Source organism: Sapajus apella, unplaced genomic scaffold (assembly GCF_009761245.1).
Source record: "Sapajus apella isolate SASKATOON/1434 unplaced genomic scaffold, GSC_monkey_1.0 scaffold77, whole genome shotgun sequence".
Lineage (NCBI taxonomy): Eukaryota > Metazoa > Chordata > Mammalia > Primates > Cebidae > Sapajus > Sapajus apella.
Genome location: NW_022437017.1, coordinates 427,137 through 444,567, shown reverse-complemented (window position 1 = coordinate 444,567; position 17,431 = coordinate 427,137). Strand labels below are relative to the sequence as shown.

Genomic DNA, 17,431 nt, shown 5'->3' with positions numbered 1-17,431 from the left:
TAATTTTTTCTTTTTTTTGAGATGGCGTTTCACTCTTGTTGCCTAGGCTGGAGTGTAGTGGGGCGATCTTGGCTCTCTGCAACTTCTGCCTTCCAGGTTCAAGTGAGTCTTCTGCCTCAACCTCCTGAGTAGCTGGGATTATAGGCACATGCCACCATGCCCTGCTAACTTTTTATATTTTTAGTAGAGATGGGGTTTCACCATGTTGGCCAGGCTGGTCTCAAACTCCTGACCTCAAATGATCCACCCACTTTGGCCTCCCAAAGTGCTGAGATACAGATGTGAAACACCGAGCCTAGTCTCTGCTTGGGTTTTTTTTTGTTGTTTTTTTTTTTGAGACAGAGGCTTGCTCTGTCACCCAGGCTAGAGTGCAGTGGTGCGATCTTGGCTCACTGCAACCTCCACCTCCTGGGTTCCAGCGATTCTCCTGCCTCAGCCTCCTGGGTAGCTGGGACTATAGGCACATGCCACCACACCTGGCCAATTTTTTGTATTTTTAGTAGAGAGAAGGGGTCTCACTGTGTTAGCCAGGATGGTCTGGATCTCCTGACCTTGTGATCTGTCTGCCTCGCCCTCCCAAAGTGCTGGGATTACAGACGTGAGCCACTGCATGCGGCCACTGCTTGGGTTTTAAAATCACATCCATGGATGAGGCAACTTGGTTATGGAGGGAGGTAGAGGCAAGGAACTGCAGCTCAGGGAGCCCAGCCACTCTAACCCAGAGCATATAACACGCCAGTGGCACTGGTTCAGTCTTGGCAACTATTCTTTTATTGAACATCAGTGACAGAAAGATGCCTGATTTAGGATGAAGCTTTCTCTCCCTCCCTCACTGCACCCTGGAACTCAGCAGAGGTGAGCCAGCCACAGAGTGTAATACTGTGGCTGGGACACACATCCATGTCTGTTTCACATATGTGGGCATCTGTGCCACAAGGGTCATGTGACACCACAGTTCATCAGCTGTGGTTCTCCTGCCTGCCCTGCTGCAGAACCACAGGTTAGAGGAAAAGCCTGCCTGTGAGCAGGGTCCCGGTAGGGCCCACCCACCCAACAGTGGGGATCCGGCCTCAGAGCTGGGCATTCATGAGATTTCAGGGCCTGGCTCGCCTTGGCAGGCTGGTCTTGAAGAGGGACTTGCCCGAGGCCTCGATGTAAGTGACTGTCATCTCTTTGGAGCTGATCTCCACATAGGCAAACCCACCCAGTGAGTCTTCCATGCCATAGTGGAAGCGCAGGTAGCCGTTTGGGACTTTTCGCTGGTGCCGCTTAGAGGGGTCCATGAAATTCCCAGCCCCACTCAGCACATAGCCCACGCCGTTCTCATCTTGCAGGTACTGAGGATGGAGGACGAGGGGTCAGTGGAGACCCAGCTTTGAGCAGGGGTTCCACCCACACCTGCATAGGGTCTGGGGCTAGATCTGGCCCTAACCACAGAGTCACCTTGAGGTACCTAACCCCTCCTGCCTTCAATTTCCCAACTTTTAGGAGTACAGTAATCCTATTTCACAGGTAGAACACTTAGTAAGAAATTGGTGGCCAGGTGCAGTGCTGTAATCCCAGAAATTTGGGAGGTTGAGGCAGGTGGATTGCTTGAGCCCAGGAGTTTCAGACCAGCCTGGGCAACATAGTAAGACCCTGTCTCTACAAAAAGTGCAAAAGGGTCAGGCACAGTGGCTCACGCCTGTAATCTCAGCACTTTGGAGGCCAAGGGGGGGGGAATCACTTGAGGTCAGGAGTTTGAGACCAGCCTGGCCAACCTGGTGAAACCCCATCTCTACTAAATACAAAAATTAGCTGGGTGTGATGTCAAAAGCCTGTAATCCCAGATATTCAGGAGGCTGAACAGGAGAATAGCTTGAACCCAGAAAGTGGAGGTTGCACTGCACTCCAGCCTGGGTGACAGAACGAGACTCCCTCTCAAAAGAAAAGAAAAAAAAATAGCTGCACATGGTGGCACATGCCTGTAGTCTCAACTACTTGAGGCTGAGGTGGATCACCTGAGCCCGGGAGATTGAAGCTGCAATGAGCTCTAATTGCATGACTGCACTCTAGCCTGGGCGAAAAACAGAGTGAGACCTTGTCTCAAAAAGAAAAAAGAAAGAAAAAGAAAAGGACAGCTGTGGTGGCTCACACCTGTAATCCCAGCACTTTGGGAGGCCAAGATGGGTGAATCATGAGGTCAGAAGATCGAGACCATCCTGGCCAACATGGTGAAACCCTGTCTCTACTAAAAATACAAAAATTAGCTTGGCGTGGTGGCGTGTGCCTGTAGTCCCAGCTACTCAGGAGGCTGAGGCAGGCGAATTGCTTGAACCAGGGAGTCAGAGGTTGCAGTGAGCCAAGATTGTGCCACTGCACTCCAGTCTGGCAACAGGGCATGACTCCATCTCAAAAAAAAAAAAAAAAAAGCAAGAAAAGAGAAAAAAAGAAAGAAATTGGCAAGTCAAAGATATTATTCTGGGTTTGGAGTGTTTTCCTGGTGAGACAGCAAGATTTGAGGGACAGTCTAGACATTCTGAAGGCCACAGGAGGCCGTTAAATAGCAGGAGGACCCCAGCCATGTGGACATCAGCTGGGATGGGGACCCCTCACCCAGCTCCCACTCCACCCACAGGGCCCTCACCTGCAGGTTGTGATCATGGCCGCACAGGTAGGCGGTGACCCCATATGTGGCCAACAGTGGCCGTAGCTGCTTGACCAGGCAGCGGGTAGGCCCGTGCTCAGCTATGGACCACACGGGGTAGTGGCCTGCCACCAGCACGTAGTCCTCCCTGGCCACTGCCAGCTGTTTCTTGAGCCAGGACAGCTGGGTGCGGGCCAGGTCCGGGTCTCGGGGCCTCTCAGGCTGCTGGCTGAGGAAGTCATCTGAATTGCCACATAGCATCACAGTGTCCAGCATAAAAATGGCCACAGACACGTTGGTCCGTGGGACCTTGAAACGCAGGCGGTAGAAAGGGCTAGGGAAGTTCCTGTGGAGGGCATAGAGGTCGAGGGTGCACATCTTGGACACAGAATTCCCAGGGTCAGCTCAAGCCACAGGGCCCCGTGTCCCCACTGTGTCAGGGTCTGGGGGTGGCAGGGTTGGGGGTGGCTCACCAGCGCTTGGAGATCTTAGAGTATGCAATCTGCGCAGAGACGTTGCCGAGGTGGTCGTGGTTTCCGGCCAGCACATACCAGGCCACGTTTCGAAGGGAGCGGTCAGAGAATACGTCCTCAAAGGTCTCCTGTAGTGAACAGACAGGGCAGGCCCCTTCCCTGGGGTCAATGGCTATCCTGATCCTCCCACCAAGTTAGGAGCCAGGGATAAGGGAGACACTGATGCTCCAGCGCCCCAAGATGCCCCATCACCTTCCCTCTGCCTTCTCCAAAGGAAGGTCTCCAGGTAAGGTGGCTTCTCCCCACTGCCCCCCGCCACCTCCTGCCCCACTCTGTTGGGCACAGACCTGGAACCTCTTGTCATTGGCGTCTTGTACACCAGTGAAGTAGAAATTGTCCCCTAGAGACAGGATGAAGTCTGCACCCAGGACCTGCACGGTCCTAGCCATCTCCTTGGCGTTGGCCATTTCCCGGGCTGTGTGGAATGGGGCATTGGGGACCCCTCCCCAGTCGCCCACAGCTATGAAGCGCAAGGCAGGGGTGGCTCCGTCAGCCAGGGAGGGTAGCAACAAGGCTTGCAGGATGAGCAGCGCTGCCCACATGTCCATCTGGGAGAAGAGAAACGAACATAGGTGGCCTGTGCTGTGACAAGGGCAGGGAGGCCTTGAGACCCCAGCCTGCCCTGAGAGAGAGGGAGACCCATTGCTGCAGGCTGCCCCTGCAGGAACCCCTCGGTGCCCTAGTTCTCAGGACTCAAGGCTGCACAAGCCGGCTTAGGGTACGGGGCGGGCTGTGAGAGGGCAGGCTGCACCAAGATGACCCTGCAGGCCCATTTCACCCTCCCTCTGCCTAGCCTGCCTAGCACTCACCCTGGGGAAGACACAGGCCAGTGACCAGAGGCTCCGAGAGGCTGGTGGGCTCCGGGGCAGAACTGCCAGTCCCTGAGCCTTTATTCTCTGGAAAGGAAGTGGATCATTAGTGAGGATGATGCAGTTTCTCCGAGGGCTGTCCCGGGAGCCCTCCCCTTGGGTCATGTGAGCCCTTGGACTTCCCTGGAGCAGGACACGGGACTGGGGTAGGGGTGAGGGGATCTGGGCACATGTGTGAAGCAGCCTCAGGCCATGCAGCCTCAGGCCACGCAGCCTCCGGGTCAACCTGCAGGGGCCTGTCTGTGCTGTGGGCTTTACATGTCCCGTGTATCTGTATGTGTCTGTGTATCTGAGTGTGAGTTTGTGTGTGTGTGTGTGTGTGTGTGTGAGTGAGAGAGAGAGAGAGAGAGAGAGGAGGGGGGCGGGGGGCTCTGGCTGTGATAACCCAAGGCACATCTGCACCTCCTTCTCAGAGTAAGGGCTTGCCTGAGTTGGGTGTGTCTTGCTTCCTGCAAGCAGCTAAGCATGCCTACCTGGGCCCTGGCCGGGTCGCTGTAGACGTGTATGCTGAGCCTGTGAGGCCTGTGTGGCCTGTCTGCAATATACACCTGCGTTCTCACGTGGCACTGAGTGCGAATCCCTATGGATGGAGTTTCGTGTGCGTCCCTGTGTTGTGTCTCTAAAGTGAGTTGTGTGTCTGGAGTGGGATGTGTGTTTGACAACATCTGAGTGTGGGACTCTGCATATGTCACTGTCCTCCCCCTGCCCTCTCCACAGGCTATGCACAAACAGCAAGGAGCCTCCCTTTTCCAGGAAGTCCTGTCCACACCCTCCTCACCCCCCACCCCACCCCGGACTCCCATTCCCGCGGGAGGAAGTAGGCAGGAGGCAGCTAGCTGGTGACAGCGCGCGTGACTGCAGACCTCTGACCCTCCTGTCTCACAGCTGCCTGCAGGCCCTCCACTGGACCGCAGCCTCGGAGGGCAGGAGGCGCTGCACCTGCGGCCGGTCTGACCTGCTCCTCACCTCCCTGCCTGCCTCCTCCGTGCTGGGCGCCGCCGAGACACGTTCCGTCGACGCTCAGGACAAGTCCCTCTAGTCCCTGCCAGCGCGGACCCGGGAAAGAGCCCTCATTCAATGCCGAGGCCACTGGCTCAGAGATCTCCCTGGGTCACCCAGCGAGGTGTTTGTTCCCCCCATGCCCAGCCCTGCAGCAGCGAAAAACGGGAAGGAAGTGGGTGACGAGGGCAGGCGGAGACCCCTCCCACGGAGCCGCGGGCATCTCACCTGCCGTCGGCGGGGCGGGCGCTGCGGCCCAAGCCCGGCTGCAGATCCGCGGGAGATCGGGCTCCTGGGTGGCCCCAGGTTTAAACAGGCAGCGGCCGATCCGTCCTGCCCGAGGGCTCTGGGCCGGCCCAGGTGAGCCCGGGCGGGGAGGGCGGGCGCCTGGGCCTCCCCGCCCCGGAACACTGCACCGCCCGACGCCGCCACGCCCCCCTGCTGTAGGCCCCACATCTGTAAAATGGGACAATGAACCCCGGAGGTCGGCTCAGGCCCACGGACTGCAGCTGCAGCTGGGCCAGAAGAGGTGGCCAGGGGAGCCGATATTATCCTTGTTTCCCCTCCAGGCCCACCAGGAGCCCCCATCTGCCTGGGACCCTTTAGGAGCACCCATGGGTCCGACCCACAGCCCCAGGGCCACGGCACCAGGTGGGGTTTCAGCCCTGGCTGAGCCAAGGGCTAAGATTCTGTAAGGCTGACATCTTTAGCCTCAGTCTCCTGTTTTGTTGTTGTTGTTGCTTGTTTGGTTGGTTGGTTTCTGTTATTTAATTTTTTAATTTTTATTTTTGGTAGAAATGGGGTTTCTCCATGTTGGTCAGGCTGGTCTTGAACTCCTGACCTCAGGTGATCCACCAGCCTTGGCCTCCCAAAATGCTGGGATTACAGGCGTGAGCCACCACGCCTGAACTGTTCTGTTTTTTTTTTTGAGATGGAGTTTTGCTCGTGTGGCCCAGGCTGGAGTGCAATGGTGCGATCTCGGGCCTCACCACGACTTCCACTTCCTGGGTTCGAGCGATTCTCCTTCAGCCTCCGGAGTAGCTGGGATTACAGGCATGCGCCACCACACCCAGCTAATTTTGTATTTTTAGTAGAGACAGAGTTTTGTCATCTCAGCGAAACTGGTCTGGATCTCTCTTTTTTTTTTTTTTTTTTTTTGAGCCGGGGTTTCACTCATTTTACCCAGGCTGGAGTGCAATGGCGCGATCTCGGCTCACCGCAACCTCCGCCTCCTGGGTTCAGGCAATTCTCCTGCCTCAGCCTCCTGAGTAGCTGGGATTACAGGCACGCGCCACCATGCCCAACTAATTTTTTGTATTTTTAGTAGAGACGGGGTTTCACCATGTTGACCAGGATGGTCTCGATCTCTTGACCTCGTGATCCACCCGCCTTGGCCTCCCAAAGTGCTGGGATTACAGGCTTGAGCCACCGCGCCCGGCCGTTGGTCTCGATCTCTTGACCTCAGGTGATCCGCCTGCCTCGGCCTCCCAAAGTGCTGGGATTACAGGTGTGAGCCACTGCGCCGGGCCAGTCTCCTGTTTTTTTGTTTTGTTTTGTTTTTTAATTATTATTTAGCCACTGACAGTGGCTCGCACCTGTAATCCCAGCGCTTTCGGAGGCCGAGGCAGGAGGATCATCTGAAGTCAGGTGTTTGAGACCAGCCTGGCCAACAAGGTGAAACCTCATCTCTACTAAAAAGATAAAAACTGCTGGGCGCAGTGGCACGTGTCTGTAGTCCCAGCTATTCGGGAGGCTGAGGCTGGAGGATCTCTTGAGTCCAGGAGTTCTGGGCTGTAGTGTGCTATGCTGATCGTATGTCCGCACTAAGTTCGGCATCAATATGGTGACCTCCCGGGAGCGGGGGACCACCAGGTTGCCTAAGGAGGGGTGAACCGGCCCAGGTCAGAAATGGAGCAGGTCAAAACTCCCGTGCTGATCAGTAGTGGGATCACGCCTGTGAATAGCCACTGCACTCCAGCCTGGGCAACATAACAAGACCCCGTCTCTATTTAAAAAAATAATAATAAAATAAAATTAAAAAAAAGATAAAAATTAGCTGGAGGTGCTCACCTAAACCCAGGAGGCAGAGGTTGCAGTGAGCTGAGATAGTGCCACTGGCCTCCAACCCAGGAGGAGGAGGTTGCAATGAACCAAGATCATGCCATTACACTCCAGCCTGGGCGACAGAGCAAGACCCTGTCTCAAAACAGAAAGAAAAAAAAATCTGGGACCGGGCGCACTGACTCACGCCTGTAATCCCAGCATTTTAGGAGGCTGAGGCGGGTGGATCACTTGATGTGGGGAGTTCAAAACCAGCCTGACCAACAAGGAGGAATACCGTCTCTACTAAAAATACAAAAATTAGCTGGGCATGGTGGCACATGCCTGTAATCCCAGCTACTCGAGAGTCTGAGGCAGGAGAATTGCTTGAACCCAGAAGGCAGAGGTTGCAGTGAGCTGAGATCATGCCATTGCACTGCAGCCTGGGCAACAAGAGCGAAACTCTGTCTCAAAAAAAAAAAAAAAAAAAAAAAAGAAATCTGAAGCAAGCCAAGCAATTATGACCAAATGTTAACATCTGTTTCTTCACATGGTGGGTACAGGCGTGTTTTGGAAGCTTCTATGCTTCCTGTATTTTGAGATCACACAAAAATGTTTATTATCTTAATGTGCTACATGATCTTAGTAGAAAAGTTGGTAAATTCTGGAATGCACAAAGAAAAAGGTTATAATGGCCAGTAATTCTTCTGCCCAGAGAGACAGTATCCATTAATTTTTCTCTGCCTATGTTTTTCTTCAGAAAAATTGGATACTATTGGTACTATTTTATAGCTTTTTAATTTGTATTAACACTTTCTTTTTTTTTTTCCCATTTATTTATTTTATTGCATTTTAGGTTTTGGTGTATTAACACTTTCTATATTTTTTTAAATTAAAAAAGCTGGCCAGGCGTGGTGGCTCAGGCCTCTAAACCCAGCCAATGTGAGAGGATCATTTGAGCCCAGGCATTCAGGACCAGCCTGGGCAACATGGCAAGCCCACATTTCTACAAGAAACAAAACAAACAAAATTAGCCAGGCATGGTGGTGCACACCTGTGGTACCAGCTACTCAGGAAGCTGACGTGGGAGGATCACTTGTGCCTGGGAGGTTGAGGCCACAATGAGCTATGAGTGCACCACTGCACTTCAGCCTGGGCAACACAGCTAGACTCTTGTCTGAGAGAGAGAGAGAGAGAGAGAGAGAGAGAGAGAGAGAGTGTACATAATGAAAAAAATAAACCCAATCTTGCACAGGGCATGTAATAAAACCTGTGGGTTCTTGGCTTTCTCTCTCTGGTCTCCTCCAGGGTTCTGACTAAGCTCTTCTCTCTTCATTCACCCAGGAGAATCCTCTCCTGCTGATTTTCTATGGGGCTAGATCAGGATGTGACTCAAAATCTCCTTCCACCTCCACCCCTGCCTATTTTCCCAACACCAGTGTCAATCCCAGCTGCTAACAACCCCACGTGTGAGTTCCTCCTCTTGACAAGACATCCAGGTCCTGTTCTCTGCTGCCCTCTCTACACAGTCCCTTTCCTTCCTTCCTCCTGCCGATTCAGCTTTCCCTGTTTCTTGCTCCTCTGACCTCCACTGCATTGCCTGTCTCAGACACGCTCTAGGCTCAGGGTCTTGGCCCTTTCTGTTCCGCCTGCCTGGAGGGGTCTTCTGTCCTCAGATACTGAGGTCACCCATTGTGTTCAAGTTCCTTTAATTTATCTGAAATGAGGCTGGGCGTGGTGGCTTATGCCTGTAATCCTAGCACTCTGGCAGGCCAAGGCAGGTGGATCACTTGAGGTCAGGAGTTCAAGACCAGGCTGGCTAACGTGGTGAAACCCTGTCTCTACTAAAAATACAAAAATTAATCGGGCATGGCGGCACGAACCTGTGGTCTCAGCTATTCGGGAGGTTGAGGCAGAATTGCTTGAACCTGGGAGGTGGAGGCTGCAGTGAGCCGAGATCGTGCCTCTGCACTCCAGCCTGGGTGACAGAATGAGACTGTCTCAAAATTGTCTCAAAAAAAAAAAAAAATAAGAAAAAGTATAATTTCTGAAGTGCACTACCCTACATCCATAACTGTCTGCCTCTCCCGCTGCTGTACGTTTTTCTGCAGCACTTATCAGTGCTTGAGAAAACCACCCACTTGTTTATCTTGCTTTCAGCCTGTCTTTGGTTAATGAAAGTTTTGTTTTTTTTTTTTTCACCAAAGATGTATCCTAGCTTGATTAAAGGGCCCTAGCTTGATTAAAGAGTCAGTATAAAAACACAGAAAGTCCCATTAGTTTAATAACAATAAAACTCCCCAAAAGTGGAAAGCTGAAGGGGCAAGGGAAGAGACCCCTGGGCGAGGGGCACGAGGAACCCTGCTCATGGCACCAGGCCTGGCCACAGGGTCCCCCAGTATTACTGTTGCTACAAGGTCAGAGGGCAGCGATTGTCCTGTGGGAGCCACCGTTTGCCTGGGTCGGGGACCCTCATTTCTTCTGTTTAAAGAGTCTGCTCAGTGAAATCTTTTTTTGGTTGTTGTTAAAACAGAGTCTCGCTCCATTACCCAGGCTGGAGTGCAGTGATGCGATCATGGCTCACTGCAGATTCGACCTTCTGGGCTCATGTGATCCTCCCACCCCTCAGCCTCCTGAGGGCTGAGACTACAGGCAGGAACCATCACATCCAGCTAATTTGTGTATTTTTTGTAGAGACAGAGATTTGTCATATTGCCCAGGCTGATCTCAAACTCTTGGGTTCAAGCAGTCCTCCCCTCTCAGCCTCGCATAGTGCTGGCATTTATAAGCCTGAGCCACTGCGCCCGGCCTGTTTACTTAAACATTTATTTTATTAACATTCATTCTCAGTTTATTGGCAAAGTTTAGAAGTAGTATCAGAATGTTTAAGAGAATTTATTATCTTCTTTTATTTATGTATGGTTGGATTATAGAATTTTAATAACTGTTAAGGACTTCTCAAGTGTTTGCTTGGAGGAAACATTTAAAATGATTAAAGAATAGACCAGGGGCGGTTGCTCACGCCTGTAATCCCAGCACTTTGGGAGGCTGAGGCAGGTGGATCACGAGGTCAGGAGATCGAGGCCGTCTTGGCTAACATGGAGAAACCCCATCTCTACTAAAGATACAAAAAATTAGCTAGGCATGGTGGCGGGCACCTGTAATCCCAGCTACTTGGGAGGGTGAGTCAGGAGAATTGCTTGAACCTGGGAGGTGGAGGTTGCAGTGAGCTGAGATCGTGCCACTGCACTCCAGCCTGGGCAACAGAGTGAGACTCCGTCTCAAAAAAAAAAAAGAAAGAAAAATTAAAAGATTAGAGAATAAGCTGGCACACTGGCTCACACCTGTCATCCCAACACTTTTTGTAGAGACCTCATCTCTTAAAAAATATTAACTGCGTGTGGTAGTGTGCAACTGTAGCCCCAGCTACTCGGGAGACTGAGGCGGGAGGACTACTCAGGATGTCGAGGCTGCAGTGAGCCACAACTGCACCACTGCACTCCAGTCTGGGGAACAGAGCTAAGACACTGTCTCTAAGTATAATAATAATGGTAGTAATGATAGTAGTAGGAAAAGAGTATAGACTAAAATGCATCACACTTATGAAATGTAAAATGTGTGTTTCAATCCACTAAACTTATAAGTGGACCTACATATGCATCCAATGACCTCTTAAAGTGGTGTTTCTTTTTCTTTTTATTTTTTTAGATGGAGACTCACTCACCCTGTCAACCAGTCTGGAGTGTAGTGGTGCGATCTTCTGCTCACCAGAACCTCTGTCTTCTGGGTTCAAGTGATTCTCCTGCCTCAGCCTCCTAAATAGCTGGGATTACAGGCATGTGCCACCATGCCCGGGTAATTTTTTTGTGTTTTTAGTAGGGCTTTCACTATGTTGGCCAGGCTGGTCTGGAACTCCTGACTTCGTGATCCACCTGCCTTGGCCTCCCAAAGTGCTGGGATTACAGGTGTGAGGCCAGGCCCTGAATTAGTCTTTTGATGTTTCACTTTGCCAGGTATATAAGTAACATGTTAGTTGTGATTGTAACTAAATAAAGGCTTAAGGGAAACTGTATTTCTAAATGTCTAAATTGACTACACATTTACAAAGGAACCACAAAGATGGATTTTTGGGGGCCCTGAGGCTTCAAACTTCCAAAGGCTGTCATGAGTTAGTTTGATTTGATTAAACAAAATTGTTTAATCAAAAATTGGCAAACAAAAATTGGCTTCTGTGGCTGGAGCAGAGTGAGCAAGGGGTGAGTCTGGAAGGATGAGTCTGCAAGGTTGAAGGCAAGGAGGTGAGAAGGGGGTGGGTGGGGCAGGTTGTGTGGGGCCTTGGGGGCTGCAGGAAAGGGGGCTTTTATCTGGGGTGAGGTGGGAGCCACAGAGTGTTCTAATCAGAGGGACAGATCTGACTTAGATTTTGCATAGTGTCCCCCAGCTGTGGGCTGCGGGGCATGGGCTGCTGAATAGGTGGTTTAGGTGGGCAAAGATGGGTCATTGTGTCCCACACCCTTTAAAAATTAAAAGACGGGGCCGGGCGCGGTGGCTCACATCTGTAGTCCCAGCACTTTGGGAGGCTGAGGTGGGTAGATCATCAGGTCAAGAGATCGAGACCATCCTGGGCAACATGGTGAAACTCTGTCTCTACTAAAACAACAAAAATTAGCTGAGCATGGTGGTGCATGCCTGTAGTCCCAGCTACTAGGAGGCTAAGGCAGGAGAATTGCTCGAACCCAGGAGGCAGGGGTTGCAGTGAGCCAAGATCATGCCATTGCACTCCAGCCTGGATGACAAGAGCAAGACTCGGTCTAAAAAAAAATAAAAAATAATAATTAAAAGCCAGGCTGAGCATGGTGGCTCACATCTGCAATCCCAGCACTTTGGGAGGCTAAGGCAGGAGGATCACTCGAGCCCAGGAGTTTGAGACCAGCCCGGGTGACATAGTGAGGCCCCATCTGAATTTTTTTTTTTTTTAAGATTAAAAAGGCAGAGGTCTCTCTGCTTCTCCCATTTGAGAGACAGCCAGATCTTCTCATGCAGTGCTAAGCATGTCCCTAAGGCACCGTGGTGAAAGTGAAGGCAGGGGTAAATGGATTTGGCCATATTGGGTGCCTGGTCACCAGGGCACCAGGGCTGCTGCTAACTCTGCAGAATGGATGTTGTCACCTCAATGACCCCTTCATTGACCTCTTTTCTTTTCTTTTCTTTCTTTCTCTTTCCCTTCCCTCCTTACCTCCTTTTTTCCTTCCTTCCTTCCTTCCTTTCTCTCTCTCTCTCTCTTTCTTTCTTCCTTTGTCTCTCTCTCTTTCTTTCCTTCCTTCTTTCTTCTTTCTTTCTTAAATAGGGATGGAGGCCCAGCTCAGTGACTCATGCCTATAATCCCAACACTTTGGGAGGCTGAGGTGGGAGGATCACCTGAGCCTAGGAGTTCAAGACCAGCCTGAGCAACATAGCAAAACTCTGTCTCTACAAAAAGTTAAAAAAAAAAAAAAAATCCAGGCATGGTGGGGTGTGCCTGTAGTCCCAGTTACTCTACTTGAGAGGCTGAGGTGGGAGGATTGCTTGAGCCTGGGAGGTTGAGGCTGCAGTGAGCTGGGATCCTGCCACTGCACTCCAGCTTGGGTGACAGAGCAAGACCCTATTTCATAAATAAACAAATAAATAAATAAATAGAAATGGTGGGGGGGGTCTCACTTTGTTGCCCTGCCTGGTCTTAAACTCCTGGGCTCAAGCGATCCTCCCACCTTGGCCTTCCAAAGTGCTGAGATTACGGGCTGAGCCACTGACCCTGGTCATCCATGACAGCTTTGGCATCATGGAGGGGGCTCATGACCACAGCCCCTCTGGGAAATTGGCATGACAAACATCATCCCTGTATCTACTGGTGCTGCCAAGGCTGTGGGCAAATTCCTGGAATGAACTGGAAGCTCACTGGCAGAGCCTTCTGAGTCCCCACCACCAATGTGTTGGTGGCTGACCCGACCTGCCATCTGGAGAAACCTGCCATATATGATGACATCAGGAAGGTGGTGAAGCAGGCATCTGGGGCCCCCTCAAGGCCTCCTGGGCTACACTGAGGACAAGGTCATCTCCTTTGACTTAAACAGTGACACCCACCATCCACCTTCTGTGCTGGGGGTTGGCATTGCTCTTGATGGGACTTTGTCAAGTTCATTTCCTGGCATGACAATGAATTTGGCTTCAGTAACAAGGTGGTGGTCCACACTGTCTCCAAGAAGTAAGACTCTCAGACCAGGAGCCCCAGTGACAGTATGAGAGGAAGAGAGAGGCTCTCAGCCACTCTGGAGTCCCTGCCACACTCAGCCCCTTCCACACTGAGAATCTCCCCAAGACACAGTTTCCATGCCAGACCCCCTGAAGAACAGGGAGGGGCCTATCAATAAAGCAATAAAGTCCTCTATACTCAGCGAAAAAAAAAAAAAAAAAAAAGATTCATGCCTGTAATCCCAGCATTTGGGGAGGTCCAGGCAGTAGGATTGCTTGGGCCTAGGAGTTTGAGACCAGCCTGGGCAATATAGTGATACCTTGTCTCCATTATGGATAGAGGGTAGATAGATGGACAGACAGACAGACAGGCAGGCAGGCAGATGGATGGATGGATAGTTGGATGGATGGATGAAGAAAATTAGGCGGATGCCTTGGGCAGGTAAGTCCTTGGGTATGCTCTGCCTGTCTCGCAGCCTGAGAGCCTTTTTCAGACGCTTTTACCTGTCCACTGCTGCCCCTGTGTGGCCGCAGGCTGAACTGCAGCACTGTCCAGAAGACCCAGTTTCCCTTCTGGAGAACAAATAAATGCTCCTTCCAGCCCCGCTTGCTACTAGGCCTGTGCAGGGTGCGGACAGATTCTACAGTGGATCCAGCCAGAGACTGCCTCAGAGAATCTCCCAGGGGTGGGATGAGTGAGGCACATTGGGATTGTAATGTTTGTAGGATAATGTGATGAGCAGCCGGATTCCCAGGAAATTGTAAACCATGTCTGCTCTGGTTAGATTCTCAGAGAAGGGGATCTTTTTCATTCTTTTTTAAATTTTTTTTTTTTTAAGAAACTGATGAGGGCCGGACGCGGTGGCTCACGCCTGTAATCCCAGCACTTTGGGAGGCCGAGGCGGGTGGATCACGAGGTCAAGAGATCGAGACCATCCTGGTCAACATGGTGAAACCCTGTCTCTACTAAAAATACAAAAATCAGCTGGGCATGGTGGTGCGTGCCTGTAATCCCAGCTACTCAGGAGGTTGAGGCAGGAGAATTGCCTGAACCCAGGAGGCGGAGGTTGCAGTGAGCCGAGATCGCACCATTGCACTCCAGCCTGGGTAACAAGAGCGAAACTCCGTCTCAAAAAAAGAAACTGATGTTTATTTTCCATCAACCTTAATTCCATGTGGCTTAAGGCCCAAGCAAGTACAGCTTAAGACCATTCAGTGGTTGCTTTTATCCATTCAGTGACCTGAGCAGTGGGAGCTGCAGACCAGTCTTCTGTGGCAGGCTGAGCGCTCCAGTCTTCAGTAGGGAACTGCTGAGCAGGCACAGAGGGCACCTGCACACCGTCAGACCAGTCTGCAACCTCAGGCTGAGTAGCAGTGAACTCAGGAGCTAGGGCACTCCATTTGCTCTGAAACTCCTCCTTGGTCACAGACTTTTCAGCCACAGCCTGCTCTTCTTTTTCAATCTCTTCAGGATCTCTGTAGAAGCAGAGATCAGGCATGACCTCCCACAGGGGTTCACGGGGAATGGTGCCACACATGCGTAGAACTTCCCGAGCCAGCATCCACCACATCAAACCCCCCGAGTGAGCTCCCTTGTTGTGGCATGGGATGGCAATGTCCACATAGCACAGAGGAGAATCTGTGTTAGCAGAGCAATGGTAGGCAGGTTAACATAAGATGCCTCCATGAGAGGCTGGTGGTCAGCCCTGGGGTCAGTAACCACAAGAAGCCGTGGGTCCCAGAGGGCTACTTGGATCTGGTTAGTGAAGGTTCCAGGAGTGAAGCGGCAGCAATTAGAGTGGCTCCAGTAGAGCAGCAAACTTCAGCACAGCCCTCTGGCCAGTATTCCTGGAGGATATAACACTGACATCAGCAGGGCTTTCAATGGCAACAATGGCACGAGCTGCCAGCAGAAGCTTCTCCCGGGTCCTCTTCAGATTTATGATGTAGATGCCATCACTCTCCTTTTACTGATGTACTGTTCCATCTGGAAGTCAAGGTTGGTGCCATGTAAGTGAGTTCCTGCTGCAAGGAACCTCAGGACATCCTCTTCCTTCATTTGCAGGACGTCAAGGGCTCCGGACATTGGGAAAGTTTCCCTTTAAGTTACGACAGGAATAGAGAACAAAGCCGTATAGACCCCTCTGTGGGTAGTGTGGAAAGCAGGAGGGAGTCTTTAGGCAGTTCTTTTATTTATGTATTTATTTATTTGAGGTGGAGTTTCACTCTTGTTGCCCAGGCTGGAGTGCAATGGCAGGATCTCGGCTCACTGCAACCTCTGCCTTCCTGGTTCAAGCGATTCTCCTACCTCAGCCTCCCGAGTAGCTGGGATTAGTAGAGACAGGATTTCTCCGTGTTGGTCAGGCTGGTCTCAAACTCACGACCTCAGGTGATCTGCCCACCTCAGCCTCCCACAGTGCTGAGATTACAGGTATGAGCCACCACTCCCGGCCAGCATCAGCTCTTTATATCCCCTGGAAGTCACTTCAGGTAGAGGTTAAGAACTTTCTAACAGTGAGAGAAGATGCGGCAATAATGGTCACACACCCCTTTGCACCTCTCTGATCAGAAGAAGCAATTAGGAAGCAGAGCATTGATCCTCAATATTTGAAAGACAGGGTCCTTTTTTGCCCACCCTGGACCCCAGAACATGCATGCAAGCTCCTGTTGGGACTCAGCTGCCTGCCATGAAGCTGGAAGCATGGAATGGGTTACTACTACAGAACTAAGAGTTGAAACGAACTGAAATTAACCACAATTTATCACCTATTTTTTTCCTTGGGAAGTTGCAAGGTTTTGACAGACTCCACAGTTCCAAAATAGCTACATCAGATCCTGCTAACAGAATCATTTTCTTTCTTTTTTTTTTTTTTTTTTTGAGACGGAGTTTCACTCTTGCTACCCAGGCTGGAGTGCAGTGGCGCGATCTCGGCTCACTGCAACCTCCGCCTCCTGGGTTCAGGCAATTCTCCTGCCTCAACCTGCTGAGTAGCTGGGATTACAGGCATGCACCACCATGCCCAGCTAATTTTTTGTATTTTTAGTAGAGACGGGGTTTCACCATGTTGACCAGGATGGTCTCGATCTCTTGACCTCGTGATCCACCCGCCTCGGCCTTCCAAAGTGCTGGGATTACAGGCATGAGCCACTGTGCCCGGCCTCTTCCTTCCTTTCTTTCTTTCCTTCCTTCCTTTCTTTCTTTCTACCTTCCTTCCTTTCTTCTTTCTTTCCTTCTTTCCTTTCTTCCTTTCTTCCTTTTTTTCTTTTGAGGTGGTTTCATTTTTGTCACCCAGGCTGGAGTCCAATGGTGCAATTTCGGCTCACTGCAACCTCTGCCTCCTGGGTTCAAGTGATTCTCCTGCCTCAGCCTCCCAAGTAACTAGGATTACAGGCATGTGTCACTATGCCCGGCCTTTTTTTTTTTTTTGAGACAGGGTCTCATTCTGTCTCCTGAGGCTCAAGAGATCCTCCTGCCTCAGCCTTCTGAGTAGCTGGGACCACAGCTGCATGCCACCATACTTGGCTAATTTTTGTATTTTTTTGTAGAGATGGGGTCGGTGGGGGGGTCTCACTGTGTTGCCCAGACTGGTCTCAGACTTCTAGAGCTCTTCAGTCTTCTTGTCTTGGCCTCCCAAAGTGCTAGGACTGCAGGCATGAGGCACTGTGCCTAGCCCCTGGCTAATTTTCATATTTTTAAAATAGAGATGGTGGGGGGGGGGTCTCACTGTGTTGCCCAGGCTGGTCTCAAACTCCTGGGCTTAAGTGATTCTCCTGCCTTGACCCCCTAAAGTGCTGGGACTACAGGCATGAGCCACCATGCTGGGTCACAAATTCTTTATGATTTGTATTCTGCCATTTTCCCTGAATCCTCTTACTTTTTTTTTTTTTTGAGGCAGAGTTTTGCTCTGTCACCCAGGCTGGAGTGCAGTGGTGTGATCTCAGCTTACTATAACCTCCACCTCTGGGGTTCAAGAGATTCTCCTGCCTCAGCCTCCTGAGTAGCTGGGACTATGGTCATGTGCCACCACACCCAGCTAATTTTTGTATATTTAAAGTAGAGATGAGTTTTCACCATGTTGGTCAGAATGGTCTTGATCTTCTGACCTCATGTTCCACCCACCTCAGCCTCCCAAAGT

General features: G+C 51.1%; 1 protein-coding gene across 3 annotated transcripts; it reads right to left on the bottom strand.

The window, feature by feature from the left end:
- Positions 1-748: 748 nt before the first annotated feature.
- Positions 749-5,395, bottom strand: ACP5 (acid phosphatase 5, tartrate resistant). Of its 3 annotated transcripts, none has more exons than XM_032251679.1 (7): positions 5,256-5,394; positions 4,995-5,070; positions 3,969-4,055; positions 3,447-3,707; positions 3,100-3,227; positions 2,627-2,972; positions 749-1,337 (listed from the first exon to the last, which is right to left on the bottom strand). In XM_032251679.1, the coding sequence occupies exons 4-7, from the start codon at positions 3,705-3,707 to the stop codon at positions 1,095-1,097; spliced, it is 978 nt and encodes a 325-aa protein (XP_032107570.1). In that variant the 5' UTR covers positions 3,969-4,055; positions 4,995-5,070; positions 5,256-5,394; the 3' UTR covers positions 749-1,094. The 3 variants fall into 3 exon arrangements, with proteins under 3 accessions (XP_032107570.1, XP_032107569.1, XP_032107568.1); XM_032251678.1 differs by having other exon boundaries at positions 4,995-5,176; positions 5,256-5,388; XM_032251677.1 differs by lacking the exon at positions 4,995-5,070 and having other exon boundaries at positions 5,256-5,395.
- Between the last annotated feature and the right edge of the window lie 12,036 nt (positions 5,396-17,431).

Bases quoted from the DNA above. Each gene is read 5' to 3' on its own strand.
- ACP5 (XM_032251677.1), bottom strand. From the start codon at position 3,707: ATGGACATGTGGGCAGCGCTGCTCATCCTGCAAGCCTTGTTGCTACCC. The intron at 3,228-3,446 runs GTCTGTGCCCAA...TGTTCACTACAG, and splicing joins CCAATGACAAGAGGTTCCAG to GAGACCTTTGAGGACGTATT. The intron at 1,338-2,626 runs GTGAGGGCCCTG...CTCCATCCTCAG, and splicing joins GCCATGATCACAACCTGCAG to TACCTGCAAGATGAGAACGG.